At 37.4% G+C, this 23915-nt stretch overlaps 1 protein-coding gene across 2 annotated transcripts in view; it reads right to left on the bottom strand.

The window, feature by feature from the left end:
* Nucleotides 1-1402: 1402 nt before the first annotated feature.
* The window catches only part of RALA (RAS like proto-oncogene A), a 30450-nt gene continuing 7937 nt past the window's right edge, over nt 1403-23915 (bottom strand). For both annotated transcript variants that reach the window (XM_030230671.2, XM_009098960.4), the window contains exons 2-5: nt 12558-12712; nt 11535-11743; nt 6942-7116; nt 1403-3344 (exon numbers count right to left, since the gene is read on the bottom strand). In XM_030230671.2, coding sequence (XP_030086531.1) covers nt 3222-3344; nt 6942-7116; nt 11535-11743; nt 12558-12671 — 621 coding nt within the window. In that variant the 5' untranslated portion in view covers nt 12672-12712 and the 3' untranslated portion in view covers nt 1403-3221. The remainder of the gene's footprint in view (nt 3345-6941; nt 7117-11534; nt 11744-12557; nt 12713-23915) is intronic.

Raw genomic sequence — 23915 nt, 5'->3', positions numbered from 1 at the left:
ATGGAACAGGCTCCCCAGGGAAGTGGTAACAGCACCAAGCCCAGCAGAGTTCAAGACATCTTTTGACAATGCTCTCATGCATATGATGTGACTAGGGATGTCCTGTGCAGGGCCAGGAGTTGGAGTCGATGATCCTTGTGAGTCCTTTTCCAACTCAAAATATTCTGATTCTGTAGTTTCATAAAGGCACTGAAAACCTTGATGTCCCAAAATGGAGACCAGGATTTTCAGCAAGCCCATTTCACATATAAAAGATAGATAAAATATTTGGTTCTTGCGTTATGGTTGCCACTGGAATTGCCAGAAGGGTCATTCTGCTCACTACTTTGATGTTAACAAGGAGTCTCTATGAATGGGAAGGGACTTCCTGCACACCCTCATGCTTTTGTGAAATATTCAAAGAAAACTGCTAGACACCGCTATTGTTAAGCTACTTTATATTCAGTGGGAGGCTACAGAAATTACAAAATACACCACAGATTTCTTAGCCAACATTTCTGAAAGTCAATTGAGTTTCTAAAGCTATGAAAAGCTACAGAATAAAATAAAGTTAGCATAAAAATTCAACATTGGTTTCATACAAAACAGAAGACTCAACTTTATAGCTTTTTACAAATTAAGGCATCTCTCCCTGTTCTGCAGATTTACCATACACTGCATTTCACAAAAGCGAGCAGCAGTACTGCCAGCATTAGGCTAACTTGGAGGGAACTACCATAGAAAGCTTTGATCTTGCCAGAGATGAGTCCTCAGCTTCTTGAAGAAATAGGGGATAAAAAGTGCCCTCAGGCACAGAAGCACTCAGAGCAGCTAGACCTAGGAATTTCAGACACTCAAGTAGGCTAAACAAAACACTCCTCTATGAATGCAAATGTAACACTCACTTAAGATGACTCTCAAGATATACCCAAATCCTGTAATGCATGATGCAAGCTATATTCCCTGCAGGTTGAGGAAGCACACTTGGGTTCTCCTTGAGTGTGCCAAAAGAAAATTAATTAGAAAGCATTTTTATTTTATTAAGAATTATGTAGGTTGTCCTTTTTTTGATTTAGGGTTTTGTTTGTTCAAGGTTTTTAGTTGTTGCTGTTGTTTGTTATTTTTTTAAATCTCACTTTCCATTCCTATAGAAAAGTCATTTTGGAACAAGCTTACCTCAGTTTGTTGCCTGTTTTCATGTAGTCTTGTAGCATCTAAGCAAATTATCTATGGATAGAAGGTAGCACATACATAGCTTTTAAAAAGTGGCTTTTTACCAGACTAATTTGGTTTAATGTACAATTTTCTTCATGCACATAAACCAGTCTTCTAGAGTACTTAGGTTTAACTGCTTGACAATTGGCATTGGCTGTAGCAATGTTTATGAGTAATTGATGAGTTATCAATTAACACTGCACAAGCATTTTAGAAAAATGGAAGTTTATTCATCTTTCAATGGCTCAAATAGCAAATAAAAGGACAGGATAAGGCATCAGCCAAGACAAGTTTTGTGTGTCCAGTGGCTTCATAACACCTCAGTTCCCAGTATACGGGTTCCAAAGCAAAGTCACAATGCTAGTGGTTAGACTCCCTGGCTAAATAGACCCAAATGAGTACACAGTTAGATGAAGACTGGCTTATATTTGCCAGTTACATGAGTAACTTTTATTCTGCACTTGGCAGTCTACTAAATGCACATACAAAATTCCTACTGATAAATATTGAACATGTAACTCCTAAGACTTGAGTCCCTAAAACATCTGTTAGCATTAAAGTTAAATATTTGTTACCTAGTTTTCTTGAGCACATTTTAAACTGTCAGTTATAGGCTTATACATGTATAAAAAGTGTAACAGTTTGTGGAATTGATCTAGCCTGTCTCACCCCAGAGGAGTTCAAGACCCTCAAACATTCTGGTATATTTTTAGTTAAGATGTAGCACACTGACCATGTGCTAGTATTCTTCTTATTATGAAGCAACTGAGGCAGTATGTTTTGTTTGGGGATTTTGGATGTGCATGTTAAAAGATTCTGTATTGCAAAGCACATTTGATTGTTTGATATCAACATTAACTAGAAAAAGTAGCTACACTGTTCCCCATTTGAAAATCAACATAGACTAAACAGTACAAAACCTGCAAAGAGCTTCAGCATAACACACCATGTTCCAATAGCTAAGTATTAGGAACATAAAAGAAATTAACCAGAATTTCCCAGACAACATCTTAACTCAAAACATATAAGCACTACTAGATCAGCCCCACTCCACCCAATTCCAGGGAGTTAAAACCCAAGGAACATCTAGACAAAAATCTATGTGCAAAAGGGAAGTTTCAAGGTACCAGCATGTTAAATTTTAAACAACAATTCCAGGCTTTTACGTGCCATAGGCTTATGACTTCAGTCTTATGTGTATTCTGACCTTTTAGTGTTAACATACCATATTGTCTACCAAGTTACAGATGACAGAATATGCTCTGTATTATTCACATTACCAGAGTATGGCACACATTTAAAGAACAAACACTGCTAGCAGACAGCTAGTGAGTGAAATCATCCGAGTAACTGCGCTCCACAGAGAGGGCAGTCTTGCACTGATGCACAGGGACAGTCTCCATGCAACAGAGCTGAAAATACACCATTGATTAAGCAACCTGCTATGTTTGGGTTTTAAAATTAAGGCATATTCAAATGTTTCAATGTAAAAGATTACATCGCTCTTCTAAGTTAATCAGGTAATGCAGAACCACATGTAGTTTTCCTCAACATAGCTGTTCACATATACATTATTCTTTTTTAATTTGCATAACTCCATGGCAAAACAGCTGCATACTGCTTTGTTAGGTATCATGTTCACAATTGTAATTTTCAAGGCAACAAAAGACAAGATGAATTGACAAATAGCAGTGATAAAAAAAGTATGCTTTATAAGAACCCACAAAGTAATACTTTGTCCCTCTTGTTCACTATTAAAGGAAAGACTACCTATGAAACACTACATTCAGAAGAAATGTGAGAAGGTAGGCAATTATGAAATGGACTGAACTTTGCTTCTCTTGAAGCCACATAATTTGTTTTCAGTGAATTTGACTTTCAGTGCCGCTCCAAATCATGCTTTTAGTGGTACATTACATTTTCCAACATGTTAGGGTAATTTCAGTCATTTCAGCCTTCAATGGCATGCTTATAAATTATGGTTTTTATTAGTATGGTCAGGGTAGGAAAGGAATCCAAACTTTTGATTATAAAATGCAACATCTTTCTCTGATCCTCTTAGCTAGGCTTTTTCTTTTCTTCTTCCCATTCTTTTCTTTGCTGTCTTCCATTTTTCTGGCTCTAATTTCTCTCATTAAATCAAAAAACACCTGAAAAAGATATAATAAGATAAATACAAAAAGAAATCACTGACATAAGTTAATTTAAGCTATCACTGACATCCATTTCAGTTGTTTTGAATAGAATTAATTACATGCAATCAGGTTGAGCAAGCAAATATTAATTCAACAAATCTGTTGCAGGTTTTGAAGGTCAAGTTGATGTGATGCAATGCTGCTTGTTTCACAGCACCATAATGTTCCCTTGTCATCTGAGATTCGCTTATGAATCCTTCAGGCAATTTTAAACAAGAATTGAAAGAAGGGTCTCATCACCAGCCAAGATTTGCAGACATTGTATGTACATACTACTGAGGAAACTTAAGGAAATCAGTTTACCTTTTGAGTACTTTAAGTCATGAGCTGCAAAGGCTGAAAAAGTGCAACATCTGATTTTAGAAACTTATTAATGGAGGAGTAGCATAGACTGAAATGCACATATGGTATATTATATGGTATGTTCCATGATGCAAGTCTAAGCGTAAAGTGACTAGAGAAAAAAAACCAAACCCAGCATTTCCTTTAAAGCAAAGTCTTCAATCATACAACTACATAAACAATTTCTTACATCAGGTAATCTCAGCTGCAGCTACCATATTACAATCTTAAAGTACACATAAAGTTCACTTTCATCAAATGGTTTAGGACAAAGTTGGAGATACACCACTGACTCAGGTAAGAGAGATCCTACTGACAGTTAAGGCTTTATGACTGGACTGCTTGAAGCTACTTTACTAATTTCAACAGCAGATCTTGACTAACAGAAGGTTACAGCAAACAGTATGTATACATCCTCATAATTGTACACTGTAGGAAATCAGCTGAGCAATTCTAAAACTTTTCTCTCAGGAAAGAGTCTTTAGATACCCTATCACCCTAAGAATGCCGAATCTCACCTGATCTTGGAAGCTATACAGGATCAGGCCTGGTTAGTACTTGAATGGGAGACTACCTGGGAATACCAGCTGCTCTAGGCTTTCTTTTTTAGCCCTGAGATGAACTGAGTTGGTCAGAGCATGATGTTAATAATACCAAGGTCATGGGTTTGATCCCTATATGGGTCATTCACCTAATAGCTGGACTCAGTGATCCTTGTGGGTCCCTTCCAACTCAGAATATTCTGTGATACTCTGAGAAATTTGAACTAAGCAATACATCTGTGCCAAGGGATTTAATCAATTTCTGTGAAACATGGAGAGTGCAGGGGCTGAAAAGCTCCTCTACAGAGCTCAGTAGGTTTGTATTATACGCTGCAGGACAAGTATCAACCTTCATCACATCAAATCCAAAGAAAATCAATGGAACTAAACATTTCCATCAAGAAATGAGATTGCCTTTAGATTTTTAAATGGGCACTAAGTATTTAAACCTGTGCTAATGGCAAGATGCAACCATCAGCTTACTTAAGTACTGATAACTGCACAACAGTTTTTAGCTGTCTGGAATACATAACCTTCTGAGAAAATGTTTAATGGGTCACCTTTGCCAAAATGAGTGGAGGCTGGCTGTGTTTTTTCAAGAAAGTAAAATCACTATTCTGGAATTCAGAGAGACCAGATTACAACCAGATTAGTAACCAAGTTTGTTTAGCAAACTCCAAAACTTCTTATGCTTCAAGCAACTAAGAATACACAGTATTCACTGGTGCCTACAAGGTCTCATTCATGGCCTGTCAAACCATATGACACATGCTAATCTGGATCCGTTATGCCATCAGCTCCATGTATGTGCAAAGGCTATTGATCCAAGAGCTACTGAAAAAATATATTAGATGCACTTTTCCCCCCCAGCTGCTAAACAATAATGAAGTGGATTTGAAGAGGTGGATTTTTACAACTGTATTGGATGGCTGTTAAAGATGTGTTAGTTTTTAAAACAACAACAACAAAAAAATCAGGGCTTTATTCAACAATGAGGATGAGTTCTGCTGTACTTGATTAAGAACTCTTTGCTGTTCTGTAGGGTAAATCACTATAGTAATGAAAAATCAGTTTCTTCAGTAAGATAACTAACAGGACACAACCAACAGTTATTGCAAAAGAGAATTTGCATTATAGCTCTCCTGCTGCAATTGACAGCTCATACATACGGATTTACATTAGAGAATTTCTCACCAAATGTAAGATGCAGCATCTGATCAGAGCAAACCCAGACATCAGTACAGACTGGGAGATGAACTTATTGAGAGCAGCCCTATAGACAAAGACTTTCACGGATAAAAGGCTGGACATGACCTGGCAATGTGCACTCACAGCCCAGCAGGCCAGTGGTATCCTGGGCTGCAGCAAAAGAGGATTGGCTAATAGGTCAAGGTAGGTGATTGTCCCCTTCTACTCTGCTCTCATGAGACCCCACCTGCAGTGCTCTGCCCAGGTCTGGGGTCCTCAGCACAAGAAAAAACATGGACCTGTTGGAGTGGATCCAGAGGAGGCCACAAATATGCTCAGTGGGCTGGAGCAGCTCCAGTATGAAGACAAGCTAAGAAAGCTGGTGTTGTTCATACTAAAGAAGAGAATGCTCCAGGGAGACCTTACTGCAGCCTTTCAGTTCTTAAAGGTGTATAAAAAAAAGACAGAAAGCATCTTTTTATGCGGGCAGCTTGTGGTAAGACCCTTGCGGGAACAATTTTGAACTAAAAGGGGAGAGATTTAAATGATTAATTCTAAAGACCTTCTTTACTGTGAGGCTAGTGAGGCACTGGAAAGGGTTGCCCAGAGAAGTCGGGGATGCCCTAATTCTGGAATTGTTCAAGGCCTGGTTGGATGGGGCCCTGAGTAACCCGATCAAATGGTTGGTATCCCTGCCCATGGCAGGACAGTTGGAATTAGATGATCTTTAAGGTTCCTTCCAGCACAAACCTATGATTCAAGGTGGGATCAACTTTGTCAACAGCTCTGAAAGGCCAGCACATTGCATTAAACCTACTTATTTATTTTGCCACACAACTGTGACTCTTTTAGTCTGCAAGGCTGTTATTCTGAATTGCAAGACATTGCATTCTTGCTGAAGCACTTACAACTAAGCAGCATTTTCTTTTCTTGGAGACAAATATTCTCTTTAACTTATGAGGTTCTGAACCAGGTTTTATCTCTGAAAACTCATGAGGCACTTCTGGGCTTTTCGTAGCTTTTTGGGTTCATCCATTCTTCATCAAAACAACATACAAAGAGGCAGATGGTTAAATGAGGGTAGGGAAGGCTCAAATCCCTCCCTTACTTGCTTTTATAATGAGGATTAGAAAGTATTCTTCACTGTTCAGAAGCAGACTCTCCTCTAGTTACAGAAAATTCAGTATGAAGTCTAGCCCAAAAGAGCTGACCCAAGAAAATTTTATAAAGTCTTGTATCATGTCTTGGATAATAATAATTCCTTAAAGTTTAGAATGGGATAAACGTGTTACGCCTAACATTTTCACTGTTCTACAAGCAGTCACCTAGTCATGCACTCCTGGCAGGCTAAGGAAGAAAAGTATTTGATTAAAATTCCACAAAATTATTGCTAAAATTAAGAACATTAGGAGCATGACCCATGAAAAAGAGGGATAAAATAAAAACTGATAAACAGATTGTTTAAGAGGCTAGTTATTACCTTGTCAACATTAGCTCGTGTTTTTGCAGAAGTTTCCACATAATTAACATTCCACTGATCAGCTCTGTTTTTTGCTTCCTCTACAGAAACTTGCCTTTTATCTTCCAAATCTGATTTATTACCAACCAGCAAAAAGGGAACATTCTCATCTTCTTTTACTCTTAAGATTTGCTCCCTGGAGAAGGAAAAAAAAAAGAAAAGGAAAAGAAAATTAAGTTTTGCATAGAGTACCATTCTTAGAACACATAAAGAAGAACTCAGACTAAATACTTTCACATCATACAGTGAAATGCCACTTATTCTTATTATGTACTTTATATAACAGGAAAGTCTTAAACCTCATTATGACATTATACAGAATGAAGACAGACAGCTAGTCCTCAAGGAAGGAAGCAGTTGAGTCAGTAAGAAATGAAAAAAATAAAACAGTACTGGTTTAGGTAAGAATTTATATTAATAATTCATTTCCATTAACAGTGTTATTTGAGAGCATCTACCATTGTCTTTACATTACTGTTTTTGATGGTCTTTTTTAAGCTATCCAAGCTTCAGATTAACAGCTGATTCTTTCCTAACAAAATGTGCCATTTTAAAGTTGGTGCAATGGTCCATAGCATATCAAGAGAAAATCTCTTCATTTCAGGAATCTTTCTCAAGTCAATTATATTCAGTTTCTCCAGAGATCTTCATTTAAATACATAGCTGTGTACAGACACAAGCTGTATATGCATCAGATTTTTAAGGACAGACCCTTCTACTGTTTAAACTGCTAAGATGACAGGTTTAAAACTATAAATAAAACTCAATACTAAAATAGTTTGGTACTCAAGTCTTCAACACTTTAAAAATAATGAAAGTTTTTTCTAATTGAAAATGCATTAATACTATCAAGGAAGAAGAGTTGTCTCAGAAAAGAATATTCTGTATTTTGTCTATGAAAAAAGGAGTATAAAGTTAGTTGTGAAATGTAGCCCTTTATCATGGAGCAATTCCTGAAAGACTGACAAAAAACACAGAGAAATAAATTTCTTTTGATGGCTGAGGTGAGACCAAATTTAAAGTTGAAGGGAAAGAAGCTGAAAACAGTTAAGTAATTAATATTCTAAAGTGTCTTGATAAGGCAGGATGCTCACATTGCAAAAAGCTCTGAATAGCATACAGTCTTGGGGAGGAAGCCTACTCACAGAGCTGAGAAACTGTAGATAGTCCATAATTTAGTTTTTTTAAACTAAATTATGGACTATCTACAGTTTGAGATTTGAGGCAGACTGTGACACCACATTTACATATGAGGTATAATTAAAAAGCAACATTTCTCCTCTTCCACACAAATACCAGTGCAAATATTTTAACAAAGTCTGCAGCTATCCAAAAGTAATTTGAATAGTCAGGGGATCAGAAGGTGGCCAGAAAAAAACTCAGTGCATCATGGCAGTACCTGTGTAAATAAGACTTCTGGTAGAAACTAGTAGCTTTCAATGCTATACTGGGTTAGCATGACAAGGTTTTGTTAGTAGAGGGTCGATAGAGGTGGCTTCTGTGAGAAGCTGCCAGAAGCTTCCCTAATGTCCATGACTGGCAGAGCCAATGCCAGCTGGTTCCGGGCAGACCTACTGCAGGCCAAGACCGAACCAATGGTAGGTAGTAACACCTCTAATAATTTATTTTAAAGTAATACTGCACAGGTACAATTGCACTCAGAGAGGAAAGGAGTGAGACTATGTGAGAGGAACAACTATATTGATACTAAGCTCAGTGAGAGGGGGGAAGAAGTGCTCCAGGCATCAAAGCTGGGATTCCTCTGCAGTCCACCCCCATGCTGGGGTATGCTCTTGGCAAGGATCTGTGGGCCCCTGGAGAGAGGGATCCATGCTAAAGTAGGTTTACTGGCAGGAATTGTGGGGGACCTATGCTGGAGCACTTCCTGAAGTACTGCAGCCAATGGAAATGGACCCATGCTAGAGCAGTTAGTGAGCTGCAGCTTGTGGGAAGGACCCACACTGGAAAAGTTGATGGAGAACTGTCTCCCACAGGAGAGATTCCCCACTGGAGCAGGGAAAGGACTCCTCTCCCCGAGAAAGATGCAACAGCAGGAACAATGTGTGATGAACTGATCTTAACCCCCATTTCCTGTCTCTCTGCACCACTGAGAAGGAGAAGATAGAGCCCAGGAAGGAGGGAGGGGTGGAGTAGAAGGCATTTTTAAGGCTAGTTTTGCTTCTCATTATTCTGCTCTGATTTTGATTGGCAATAAATTCAATTTCTTTCCCAAAGCAGTGTCTGTTTTGCCTGTGATGGTAATCAGTAAGGGAACTCTTCCTATCCTAAACTCATCAGCCTTTCATTGTATTTTCTTTTCCCTGTCCAGCTGAGCATGGATAGAGAGGCTTTGGTGGGATAGATGCCAGGTCAAACCACCACAGATGTCAAACAAACTTTTACATTTTTACAAAAATGTAAAAAGTTAACCTAACAACAATTCAGAAGATTCATATTGTCCTTTGAGCCCCTTCTGAAGGCTAGACAAGAAACATCTAATTAATGATGTGCCAACTTGAAATCGAGAACTTAAAAAAAAAAAAAAATCCGCATTATCAGAGCCAGCACAATTCTACTCAAAGCAAGCCCAAATTTCAACAAACAACTTTTTAAGTATTTAAAAGTATTGTCACTGCAGGTCTGTATTCCACTGAAAAAGTTACTTGGAGCAACAGAATTTCAAAGCATACCAGAAACCCCATTGAATTGCAGTAAAAAGCTCTCCTGTTGGAGGTCTGCCATTCCAGCAGAACAAAATGAAAGCAAACATCCAAGTTCTTCTTGTCACTTTCTTTAATATTTGGCTCCTAAGTAGTTGTCTTAGGTTACAATATAAGTTGTAACCAGAAGTAAGTATTCTACAACCATCTTTGTAAGCTGTTAAAAACAGATGGGGTAGTGTTCTTTATTTCTTCCATGACTCATCCCTGATACTCTCTCCAGAGACTATCTTCTGCTAACGGGCCATCACTGCATGACTCTAAAATTACATCATCGCATTGGGAGATGCTTTGCCCAGGGGGAGGAATCAAGCATTCCTGCCTGGACATAATCTAACTTTTGGAACATCACAGGCAGCCCCACATACTGAATTCCCAGACAATAGCTACATAACCACCACTGGATGTTCAGAGGAAGATCAGATCCTTCTACAGGATCATCACTTCAACAGAACCACATCTGTCACTCCAAAAGGACTGCAGCCACCATTTAATCAGATGCTACCACCACCCTAACTAACAGGGTGTCAGGTTTTATCCTGTCAGTTTAAGCCAGTATTTTCTGCCTGTATTTTAATTTTCCCATTAAACTGTAGCTCTTACTTGGAATCTCTCACTGGTTTGCTTTCAAACTATTAGAGTAGTATGCCCTCAGACTACCCAACAGAGCCAAAGGTACATCAACCATACCTTCAAGAGATACAGATTACTTTTATACAGAGCAGAAAGATATATTTTTCTGAGTTACATTTTAGCATTTAGTCTTGTATGGTTCACTTTCGTATTAGTACCGGGGAGAATTTTAGTATCTTTACTTAATGTTTTCCGTATCAATAGGAAAACTGCTACCGTTTCTAACTACTGTTAACTCTCACCTTTACTGGAAAGTAGGACTTTTTCTAAGGCCAGAGATTATATACTTCGAAGCACTAGCATGATTTTAAAGAGTTGAATTTAATTTTGCACTCTAGGGGAACTGAACTGTACTAAAGTGTCCTCCATGATCAACAGTACCCAGCATAAGTCTGCAAACAAAAAAGGCCTGCTCTTCGCTCTCTCAAAATATAGAAATACAGATATATAGAAATACAGATCTATAGAAGCACAAAAAAAAAAACACCAGAAAATGAAAAATTTACTTTCTCCCTCTCCATACCTCTTCCTCCTCCCTTAGAGATATTAAACATATGCTGCTACTTAATGCTAATTAAGTTGTTAAGTGACAGCATCTCGAAGAAGACTAATTTCAGTGGGATACAGATAACTCCTTTTTTTATTTCTTTCCCTAATTTTATTTTAAATATTTCCTATTTTACCACACTTTGAACTGGTATAACTGTTTTCTAATATTTTTTGTATTTTTTAAAAATATAGTAATGAGTTATTCAAATGTTTTCTCTCTCAACTGAAATTAAACACCTGCAATATACTCCTATCTGTATAATAACCCATTACTGTTGTAATAGAATACTATACTCTTACTATTTTAAGAATATAGTATTCTATACTATTCTAACTCTTAGTATTCTAAGAGTTTTACTATGATGCAAGTCTGTGGTTGAGACCAGCTTATCTTCTGAATGTGGCTGTGTATCTGCTCCGTGGCAATAGCCCTTCTGGTATTCCAAAACACAGCAGCTAAGACATCTGAAGTTCTACAGACATCAAAGGCCTGGCTAGGCATCTGTTCAAAAGATTATGTGACAACAGTAAGAGCTGCCATCCAGCCTGGACCACTAAAAGGAAATTACAAAACACACACACACACACAAAAAAAAAATCACTTTAAATCGCCTCAGTGTAATTAGAATGATTATCTTGCCTTGTAACTTACCTGAAGTCTGCAGTCGCTGCAAAGGATTCCAGCTCTGTAATAGAGAAGACGCAAAGAAAACCTTCTCCACTTCGGAAGTAGTTGTCTCTAATTGCAGCATAGTCCTCCTGCCCTGCTGTATCCAGTATATCAATTTGGACTTCTTCCCCATCCAGAACCACCTTTTTCCTGTAGCTATCTGCTTTGGTGGGCTCATAGTCTTCAACAAACTAGAAAAAAAACCCTTAATGATGTAAAATCATGCCTGTACAAGACAATTGCTTCTATCTGCGCATCCAGATATAGCAAACATTAAATGGGTACTGTAATTAATAACTAAGCATTGTGCGTTTAGGCCCTGTGAAGTACTCAAACATTTAATTTGTAGTTAAAGCAGACTCTTCATGAGCCCAAACAGTTTTTAGGTTTTTGCTTTCCTCAGCCATTATAAGGAAATATAGAGGTAATTACAAAACATCAGTGTGTATACTACCCAAACTTCTTCTGGTTCAAGCACAACATTTGAGTTCCATTATGAAATCGCGTAGTCTTGACTATAGATATAGATTAAGTATTCACTTTTAAAGTACACCGAATGCTTAGCTTCTGACTTTTAACAAAAAGGGATGACTTTCACTGGAAAAAAAAGGAAAAGAGAAACTGATTTTCTTTCCTGTCCTCAAAACCAGCACAAAAAACATGAAAGAAATTGGCTATTTCAGGTGTTATGCAACTCAACTAAGTGAAGAAGCTTTGAGCTATAATAACCAAATTCTAAGTCTAGTGATCAATGCAAAAATATTCCAGTAATATGACAGAGCATCCAACAGCTGAGAAGTCTGAAAAAGGCCAAATTTTACTTTCACAGGTACATTCAGAGGGCAAATCAGTAATCTCAAAACATGTTTTTGTTACACTTAACTGCTGAATTTCATACCTCATCACATACATTTAGACCCCTTCAGAAAGCAATTCTACAAATGTAACTTAAACAACAATATGTAGCAGGCACCTCCTGAGATAATTTCTATGACAGACTCTTACCTCATCATACATAAATTGTAGTGTTAAAGCAGATTTTCCTACACCACCACTTCCCACCATGATGACTTTGTGCAAAGCCAACGAATTCTGTCCTTTAGGTTTATTTGCTGCCATCTTTGGATTGCAGAAAATTCACAGGTATCAAATGGAAAAATCTAGAAGAAAAATATTTCTTCATTAGTTTCCTTTTCCTTCTCCCACATGAACTGATAAAATGGATTTTTTTCAAATTACTACATATTTAATGACTTAATTTTAGTTCTGCTTTAGTCAAAGCTACCTGCTCTTTCACCGGAAATTGTTCCACAAGTTATATTGAGCCCATCTCTTTTTTTTTGCTTAATTAAAAAAAAAAAAAAAACCAAAGAAATTCTTCACCATTTGGAAGCAGCATTTTAGTATGTAGTATTTTCTTTTAGTGGTACAGTAGGTGTCAAGAATTCTTGATAGTTTACTATAAGAATTGAAAAAAGAAGCCACAGTGAGTCAACACCATATAAGAAAACATGATATGACAGCTGAAGGGACAGGAAACAGACTTTTGAAGGGATTTCCAGTTTAAATGGCAAGCACTATGACACAGCAGCAAGGATTAGCTAGAGTACTTTTACTGAAAAAGCAAGCAAACTTAAGATCTAAAAATACCCAGTTTCAGTAAGTCAGAAACCAAAATAACAATCTAGTTTAGACAGAGTGGAGAGATTCAACTTGCCTACAAATGTAATTATTTGGTATATTTGAAGTAGTTGTCTCAGTCCTGTGACTGCTTGTTTAAACACAAATCTCTGCATCTCACCAACACTAAAGGGCTCTATGACAGCTAATTCACATAGTTTAATGTGTGTGTGTGCAAGCACAAAAAGTAGCAATTCTATTAACTTTTAAAAAAATAATGCCTGCTATAGTTTTAGAAGATCTCTATTCTCCCACACTTTTGTTTCATTCTCTACCTCTCCCAAGAGTAATACAACTGTATTTGTGAATGCTTCCACAGTTCTTAAAACACAGGGAAGTTCCTGTACAGTGACAGAATGTGCTCTTCTCTAGAGACTTCAGGTCAAAAAAAGGTCTGAACTCCAAAAGAGACAATGACATGTACATTACCTATATAAATACAAGAAAGATTTATGGTAGCAATTGAAAACCAAATGCAACTTTAATTTTTTTAATTAAAAACTCAAAAAGAGCACATTCACGTGGCTCAGTTATATAACTACCAGATAATAATGCAGAATAGAAACTTATCATGATTACCTTGTAACCTTTACCCATCATGATTATTTGACAACATCACACTAAAATTACATCCTACTGCATAATGAATTACACTTCTGTGCAGCTTAAACAATCAGAACGTGAAGCACGACAACTTTCTTCAAACTTGTATCAAAAACCCTAGTTGAGGCCATGCACTAAGGCTTTGTTAGCAGCGATGCAGGTAGTATAAACACACAATGACTAAAGCTTCATTGGAGATTAAGCAAATCCTTCATGCCATCAAGGTTCTCACATTGCCATGCCAGCAAGCAGGCTAGGGATGAGCAAGCATCTAGGAGAGCTACAGCAGGACTACCTGACCAAAGGCATATCACCATGCCACAGCCAAGCAATAAAAGTTGTCAGAGAGGTTTGAAGTTTGTCAGCACTGCCATTGCTCAGGAACTGCTGGGCATTGGTCACCTAGAAGTGAGCAAATTTTCTTTTACTAACTTTTTTGGGGTTTGTTTTCCTTTTTAAAAAATATTTATTGAGTTATCATTATCTCAACCCACAAGTTTTCTTACTTTTACCCTTATAATTTTCTCCCCCCTCCCACCAGTGGCAGGGGGAGCAAGCAAGCTGTGAGACTTATCTGCCTACCAAGCTAAACTCTTGAGAACACATCAGCACAGCTACCCATTCTACTGTCAAAGAATTCTAAAAATGCAACTGAAAAGTAAGTAAAATTATTTTCCCTGGAGAGATTATCTAAGCAAAATAAGCATAAGTAAGATGCTATACTCAGTACAGGGATATAGCAGAGGAATACAACTAATATCATGCTACAAGTTCTTTTAAAAAGGAGATGGAAAACAGCAAACATTTCTGTTTTGGCATAAAAGAACCATTTCTTTCTTTTTACTCAAGAGAGAGTACAAGAATATGAAAATAGTTCCAAGTCATGTGCATGCTTTCAACCAACTACACTGTTTTGTCTTTGTGTACTTTTCTCTTAAAAGTAAAAACACATCCTGAAAATCATGCCTCTTAGTATGCATGTCAGACAAGTAGGAAAGAAAATTCATCTGAATTCCACTATCAACTGACAACAGCTCAGTTTGCAAATGTTAGATTACAATATCCACCAGGATGTGATCTACTCTAAGCTTACTGAGCAAGAAAACAGACTATTCTTTTGTAAGTACTCCAATACTGGAACAAGTCCAAATGAACCCAGCAGGACCTCACTCAGGTGAGTTTGGGCTAACAATACTACAGTCTGAAAAAAATTTAAATGCTCAGTAGCAATATTTTGCTGTAATATTTGTTGTAAATTAATCTCCAGTCTTTAAGTAGATTGAGCAATGTGAAAATTCATATTTTACTTCAACTTACAATTCAACAAGTAGTGTACCAGTGTGACAAACAAGTTGCCACTTTTTGTACTCTGTGCAGCAGCTGACCCATAAAAAACCCAAAACATTTCCATTTCCAATTTGATCCTGACAAATAATTGTCAGTAAAGAAGTGAGATATTGAAGATACTGGAAATAGTGAAACTTCACACTACCACAGACTTCAAATCTTCAAGATAAGCTTGTCATAAACACTACGCCACATTTTGGAGTAGGAGGGTGGCTCAGGGATGTCAGTTTACTCCCAAGTTCTTCACAAGCCAATAAAGATATAATGCTGGCAAAAACTCAGGTCTGTTGAGTAGTAGAGGACAATGTGGAAAGAGACAGAAATAAGTTACAAACAATGCAAGTACAAAACAATATGATACTGTGCAAGCAACACTTAATCCAAATAGACTACTTCAGTGCAAATATTGTGCCAGAGAGAAGAAAGTGAAAAGTTCCAAGCTACTGGCATGATTCTACCTGTTTCAGTGTGCTTTGAAAAGCAAAGAACCTAGATTTCAATTTTAACAGTAAAGCACCTGAGATGAAGTTTCATGCAAAGTCTTTCTGCCTGTAATTTATGTAGCCTGACTCATTTTCATAAGAAGTATTAATTTGGGTCATATCTAGTTACTGAACTGTCCTGCTTTATAATTTTGATAAAGCAGACAGAGACTATGGCAAGAACCCTGTTGTATGAAGCTCAAAAAGCATACTTCCTTATTAAGGATACCATGGGGTTGCTTAATTTTGCTTAATAAGTGCAAAATTACTTGCAGGTGAGAAGATAAACACAGGATTATCCTACAGTCAAATCCTATGTCACTTACAGAAGAAAGATGTTCACAAAGAGCCAAATATGGTGTTGTCAATAGCCATATTATCTGTTTATACAAGTCAGCTTTTTACCACACCCATTGGAAACCCCATCACATCAATTTAGATGGTAACATATACAAAAGTTAATTCTTAAACAGTTCTTCATGTGGTTCAACAAACTGGAACGGAGGCAAAAGCTTAAATGGCTCAGCAATGTACTGCAGTATCTTCATTCAGAAATGCAAGAACATTGTCTAACCACCATGCTATGGATCAGTCCTCCCCTCTACTGCAGATAAACTCCTAGGAAGTTGCCCTTTTCCAACATATTTGAGCAGATAAAGACACAAAAATGAATCTCTGACTGCTCAGACAAAGTAAGCAGTTCTCAAAGCTCCTACAGCTGTTTTATTGCCTGCTTGCAGATAAAGACACCCATGATTCTGTGCTCCATTTAATGGCAGGCTTCCAGTTGGAGCTAGGTTTGGTTTTTTTTTTTTTTTTTTTTTTTTTGAGCCAGGCTAGAAAGCAATTAGATTAACTAAGAACTGCAGGGGTAGGAATTATAATTCATGTTAGCATCAGTGATTTGGACAAGACTGTGTCTTGTCCAACAGTATAGAAATCTGATCAAAGGAAAGAAGAGTAAATAACTAAATAACTTAGCTAAATAACTTTTAAAGTTACTTTTACATTATTAAGATCATCAAAGAACTTCCATCTGGAGTTGTAAAGCTGTTGCTTGTCTTGAGTGATTGGCTACTACCTCTATCAATACTTCTCGCAAGTTTTTATACATTATAGCCTGCACAGTTCCTCTGCACAAAAACTACAATGTTACTTTTAGTCTCCCATGGATTTAAACACAACACGCAGGTCTACCCATTAGAGGAGTAAGCTAAATAGTGTAACACAACTTAGATACAGTATCATGTTAACTTCTGCTTAAAGTCAGCCTTCAAACACAGAATGGTTACCTCCAGATCCAGAAAAATAAGAGATAATCAAGTGCCAGCTCAAAAAGCAGTTTTGATCTCCAGGGACAATATTTTCAGGGAGGAATCTTTGCAAATACACGTTAGGAAAGAAAAAAACCAAAAAGCAGGAATCCTTGATCTGTCTTTATTAGTCTCTCTTCTGTCCTCCTATTTACTATTTCAGAGAAAAAAACAGAACTAAAAATATACTTATGGGCAAAAAACCCTTATGGGTTTTATCCCTCACTCAACTGAGATGACTTTTCTTAAGCTGTCCTATTCCTCAGTTGGCTTTTTCTTACAGAATAACTTGCTCCAAACCAATCAAAGCATGTTTCCTTACATATCCATTGCATTTGTCCTCTACATCCCTCTCCAGTACAATAATCCCAAGGTTCATACACTAAGGGAGAGCAAAAAAAGTGGCCAACAGAACAGCTGTGTAGCATCCAAAAAGGGCAAGGGACACCCAATTTAGATTGCGTTCTTTCCTTCACTGTGGATCACAGGGTACAGAATTCCCCATATTTAGCCAGCACCAAATACTGAAGAAATTTATAGAAACAATCATATCGAAGACACCTACATCTCTGTCAAAATGTACCCAAAACTGGCCAAGAGGCCAAAAATGAACAAAGAACAGAGCATATGATCGGTCTCATGGTCTTAGACAAGGTGACCAAAGTAAGTCAAGAAGCTATTCCGTTCATTTTAATTGCTTGGAGTCTCGTAAATACAACGTAAATGAGAACAGACCAGGAAAAGCATTACACCAAAGTCACATCATTACAGGCACAAGTTCAGCTGACATCTTCTTTACTGCTATACATAAGGCTGAATGCAGGCCTTGTGAATATGCAGCTGTCCTTAACAGGCGGACTTTGATTTGCTGCAGACATTTGTTTGAAGGGGTCTAGTTAAACATAGCTTTGTATTTACAGATAGCTGGTACAGTTAGCATAGTTGGTCCTAGTTAATAAGTAGAGATAGTGGTGCCTTTCATCAATTGCAAAACAATTTTTATTGTCAATATTATAGCCTACATAAAACTAATACATCAAAACTAAATCCTAGTTCATTTCCTTTCCTTTAAGAGAAGATTACATAAAGATTTGAAAGTCTGTCATATTAACCTCATTACCCACTCACTTTTAAGATGAGTAATTTTCTTCCCTGAAGACTACTTTATATAATAAGCATCAATTACAACTGCTAGCTGATACATTATCGCACCCGCCCTTACTCTGTTTAACAGAGCTAGAACTTGATACATTTGAAGGAACAAGAATAATTTAACTGCAGCATGTGAGCTGCCTGCACAATACTAAGAACTAGTTTATATGCTTTGACCAAAATACTTCCAGAGAGGCAAAAATTATCAATTACTAACTGACCAATAAAGAAAATTTTACAGAGAAAACTCATATTGCTCTAAACAACTTTTTTTTACTTGAAGAAATTAATGCCTGTACTACTCTGCACTTTACACTTAGTATATATCACCTCTAGAAATACAATCTACAACTTATTTCACACTGAAGTGAAAATCTATGGTAATTATTTGACAGTATTTCCTAAAGTGAGTTAAAAAAATTCTCCAAAGTTTTGTAATTTCCCGAAGTGTATCAAAACTCTGTTGCCTCATGTGACCTACAAATTACAAATTCAATTTTCTAAGAAAAAGCAAGAACAAGAATTTTGAAAAGCGGCAACATATTTCACATTCAAGGACCATGAAATAATATAATCTTATCTGTTGTGAAAATATCACAAATTCAACCAGTTACTTAATTGTTTATTGAATCCCATAGTTTCAGTTTGGTTAACAAGAGCAAAAGTATACTTCAGAATGCATTGTTTGAAAATAGCACTAGCATACTAAGTGCTAAATATCTGTAAGACACCTCTCAAATGATTCAGATATTTCTGCAACAAAAGCATTCCTGGAAAAGGAGGGAAGCAACTCCAGGCAAGCAGTATCTAACCCTATCTAACCCTCCCAGCATCTGGTTCTAATTACAACATCCAAACCAGATCAGCAGAAACATCCCATGACCCAGAGATTGATAGGATATGCGAGGACACAGATGGAACACAATACCAGCTGCTTCAAGAACCAGAGAATAAGGAAGTTTTAAAAGTTAGATCAGCATTATTGTTGTGTCATCAAGTTTGACTGGTGTTTTATTACAGTTTAAATGCACAATAGCCAAACTCTGCATGAAGTAACATCAGTATTTTATCCAGGTAAAACAAGTATTTCAAATGTTAAATAATCACTACAAATTTTAAGTAGTAGACTAGAGAAAGAGAAGAAGGAATCCAAATGTTCAAACCTATCTTAGTAATGAGTAATCTCATTAGAAAACAAAAAAGGCCTCCTGAAACTCAGCCTCATAACAAGTTAGAAACTTTCACAGCAAGTATTTCCCTATGTCCTGAAAAGAATCCTTTAACATACACATGTTGAACTAGGAATTAAGATTTGAGCTTTCCATGAGTTTAACAAGCAATTAAATCGCATTCAAGATTTCATAAGAATCCTTCTTTCCAAAGGTTTCTAGGGCACACCTTAGCAGGTGCTAATGCCTCCCACACCCACAGAACAAATTTACTATGGTGACTGACTACACATATACTAACAAAAGTAAAGGGTAGAAGACTGACTTCAGTTCTATCTCTCAGCAGAAGCAAATTTCCTCAGGCAAAAGGCCCAAATTTCCCAGCTCCTTGAGACAAGTACTTCAAATCATAACCATACCCAGGCACTTTAACTGGAAAAGCCAACCAGTGAATTCTTCACCCAGTAACAGAGGCCCATCCATCCCATAAATTACATTGAGTTGTTATAAAGAATACTAGTTCCCACATGCCCACAGCTTTATACTCCTAAGACATCATCAGAAGAATTGCAATTTCTCCAACAAGAAGTCACTAAAACAAAAGAAACAAGTTCACAGACTTCCAGAGGTTCCACAGGGCCTTAGTGCCAAATTCTGGGCATGGCCATGAACTAGACTGCACTTTCTGAAGTGAGAACAGATATGTACTTCATATGCTTTAAGTCATCATTTCAGCATTTTCTTACTAAAGGCCTCTTTGGCTTACTGCAAGATGACCTCTAGGGAAGTACTTCCATAAGGAAATTTCTTGAAACCCACATGGAGCAGCACATGAAAACCCTAACAAAGTGAACAACAGAAACAGTCTAGAACAAAATGAAAGTCTTAAGATTTCAAACCCTGTAGTGTACTGAAAAGAAAACAAAGCAGCTACATCACTGTCCACATAAATAGCTGACAAAACATACTGCCCTTGAGCCCAAGTGTGTGTATCTGCAACACTGATATAAACTGAAGCTCCAACAGTCTGTCTGATATTCCCATGTCCTTTTCCCAGTAGCACCAGTGCAACTATTAGGTGGCACAGCACTTAAGAATATGCTCTAGACAAAAACTAATCTATACTGTTTTTTGAATAGATACGTTACCTAAACAAGTCTTCTGGTACCAAAGACAGCCCAGAACAACACATAGCTGAGCACAGGGAGAGCAAAACTACAGCACTTCCAGCCTATAAACATTGTGGCAAAACAATGCAAGTGTTCTAGGGTTCCTCAACCATAACAGAGCACCTGTTGAAGATTTCTCACTTTTTTCAAGTTATGTGATGGCTATTACAAAACACCGGGAAGAATTCTAGATACTTGCAATGGTTTATCTGTGTCACCACTGAGTCAGGAATAGATGACAGAGACTCAGATTAGAAAGCTAAGAGGCTAGAAGCCCTGCATTTATTCAGACCTCTTCTTTTATCACTGGTTCGCTACAGGTGGACCTGATTGGTCATTTAATCAACACATTTCACATGACTGGCTAATTAAGAAGACAACCTCTTTATGAGAAAAACAACTTATTAAAAATACCACCTGTAGATGGTTTATCATTTGATTATCATTCTTTCTCTCCAGATCCCTAAAGCTTCCCAGATCAATTCATGGGAAAGCTTATCTAGCTTCCTCTCTCTCTGACCAGACTGTCATATTCACATATCTGGACTGATCCAAAGATGAGTGGGAAGAGCAGCAAACTTAAGCCCACCACGAAGGTTAACACAAGGTTAAAGCTTGGTTTCATAGTTCAACAGACTAAAGTTACACTGTGAAATAATTTAGATAATATACACATTTACACAGGAGTCTAGAATACTGCTCCTGCTTTTACAAGTTCAGTATGTGGCTGGTGCCCTCTCAGTCTATTGTAATCATTGAGGGCACTTAGCTTTCTAAGGCTGACAGTGCTGAAGTGCTTTAACACAAAGGGTAAGGGTCATGTCTTCTTTCATATTCAATTTGTAAACAAGAAGATCTGTAATCTAGCATATTAACAGAAGGCATTTGTTTTGTATTGATTTAAGATTATACACCACAGGAGAGAATTAACAGTCACAGCAGACATGATAGAATAATGAAGAATTGCAACTACATGCCACTAGCCTGTCAAAGCTAGCCACAGACTTGTATGGATTCAGAGGGAAGGCAGACAAACAGGTACTATGGCACCACAGCTAATTTTTTACCATCAAAGGCTGAAACAGATGAGGGGGACATCTGTGGAAGAGCCTCCCACATCAGTTATCCATAATCAAAAGTAAAGTTACATTCATGGGAGATGCATTTGATATAGAACAAAGACACTCTTCCCAACCGACATCCCCCCCAAAATGTAAGAGTCAACATACAGCCTACAAGGATGAATTTTAGCAATGCAGAATCAGGTTCTTAACTAGTGCTATTCGAATACGAACTCAGTGAAACACTTCAAGGACATATTCAAGTTAGTGTCATCTAAGATATACAAGATACAGCCATTTTTATCCTCTGTTTCAAGTAGAAGAAAGCACATCTGAAAGCTAACTTTTGATTAATAAGGTAGGCTTCACTGACACTTGCACAGGGCTGCTGCTTCCAGCTGTTCTAGAAAGCAACAAGAATGGAGTTCCCTTGAAGGCACTATGCCAGAGCTTGCAGCTTCAGCAGGACACTTTTAAAAGCAGTTCACGAGCACTGCATTCAAAACTTGTCCACAGTATATCCAGTATCAAAAATTCAGGGGTTTTTGGTCAATCATATTTCATCATATTTCAAAAGGAATCTCAATCACATTATGTCCTTTTTGCCCCTGTACATCTATACATCAATACAGACTATAGAAATTTGAGGAAGATTTAAATGTAAGCATGTTGACTTGGCTTGAGGAAGTAAATTCTTTGAGAAATGTCTGAAGGTGGCTTCCCAAGACATACTTGAAAAAATATAGGTTTTCCTCTAACCCAAGTATCTTTTTAACTGTTAAAAACCCTAGTCTTCCTTTAGAAGTTCAGAATGTCAGATGTGCATTTTCTAGAAACAGCACATATTTGCATGGTCATTTTTACAGCCAGAAAGAATGACAGTCAAGATCCAAATTGACTAAACATAAAACTGCACCCAGACAGTTTCACTGCTCTACAGGCTGGAAAGTTAACTTTTGACAGAGAAATCTAGAAACAAATGGCATCTGCAAAGCAAAATAATCATTAGGCTCATGGCAGACTGCACCAAACAATCTTACGGAATCTATAGAAGGGATGCAGACAGCATCCCTTCTATAGGTTAGGACTTCATCTGGTAGAAGCAGCCTTGCTGTTTTGCAGGCTTCTCTTGTCACACCAAGACAAGTTCTGATGCTGATAGCTCACGGAATTTATCCTGCTCAAACAACTACTTTTCCCTGTTAGCCAGTCATAATAGCACTATGGTGAAAACTCACATGAACACCCTTAGATTCTTTCAAGTATTAGTACGGACAGAATGAACACAGGAGCCTTGTTTGAGTAACACTCCTATGAAATTCTTGAAAAAGTCTAAGCTTTCACATAAAGCATTTTCAAGGCAGGCACTGCCTTCTTCCATAAGTCAGTGCCTAGGTGAATGAAGTTTGAGCAAAGACTGAGTAGGAATACCGCAATACACTATCCTTCACATCCCAGGCTAATAAAACAGCTTCTAACAATGAAGGATGCAGGAAAGGAGTGCTCCAGCAGGTGCAAGCATGTTTACATCAAAGACCACAGCACAAGTGGTGCAAGCGCACAGGACTGAATGCAGAGCATTAACGAGAGACACCAAGCAGCAGGTACTACCAAGCTCTCTGTCTCCTCTTCACAAATACAGGCAAGCATTCTCTCTCCCCACAGGCAGACTGCATCAATACATCAGCCAAATGGAACCTAATGAAATATGAGCATGCTGGAATTTGCACTTCAAAATTTTCCTTTTATTCCTCTAAGGAACCATGCAGCTGCAGCAAATTTCTTCATTCATTTTATGACTTTGCCATCTGTTTTACCACCTAATTAGAAATGCACAAGATGGGGGTTTTTTTGTAGTATTATTGCAAGAGCATTACTTTTGCGGCCACATTTTGTTCTGGCAATGTCTCCTGTACATATCCTATGCAGTGCAAATTTCTCCTCCTAAAATCATAACTTTTCTGTTTTATTCAGAGAAAAACAATGTCATATGCACGGCTCACTGAATGAGACTGGTTTGTGAATACACAAAAACCTTTTGAAAAGGTGATTCAAGAACACAAGTGGTTATAGACCTGATACTGCACAGTAATACAGCACAAATAAAGCCAAAACACTGCTAGGTGGATCTCTCCCCATTTTTATATGCCATTTATCTCAAAATTGTTAGATATATGATTTTGCAAATTGATAGAATTACTCTAATGACCCAAAAGACCCAACTTAGCAATGAATGGTCTTTTAGTTCAATATATGCTTGCCAATCATGATACACTATAGATTTTCACGGCTATTTCACATATTATGGGCATTAAATTTGCAATAGCTAGAAACAGAGGGCATTCAGTTCCTTAAATTAATATGAAATTATTAATATTCACGTCAAT

Source organism: Serinus canaria, chromosome 2 (genome assembly GCF_022539315.1).
Source record: "Serinus canaria isolate serCan28SL12 chromosome 2, serCan2020, whole genome shotgun sequence".
NCBI lineage: Eukaryota > Metazoa > Chordata > Aves > Passeriformes > Fringillidae > Serinus > Serinus canaria.
This window is presented reverse-complemented; position numbering and strand designations above follow the sequence as displayed.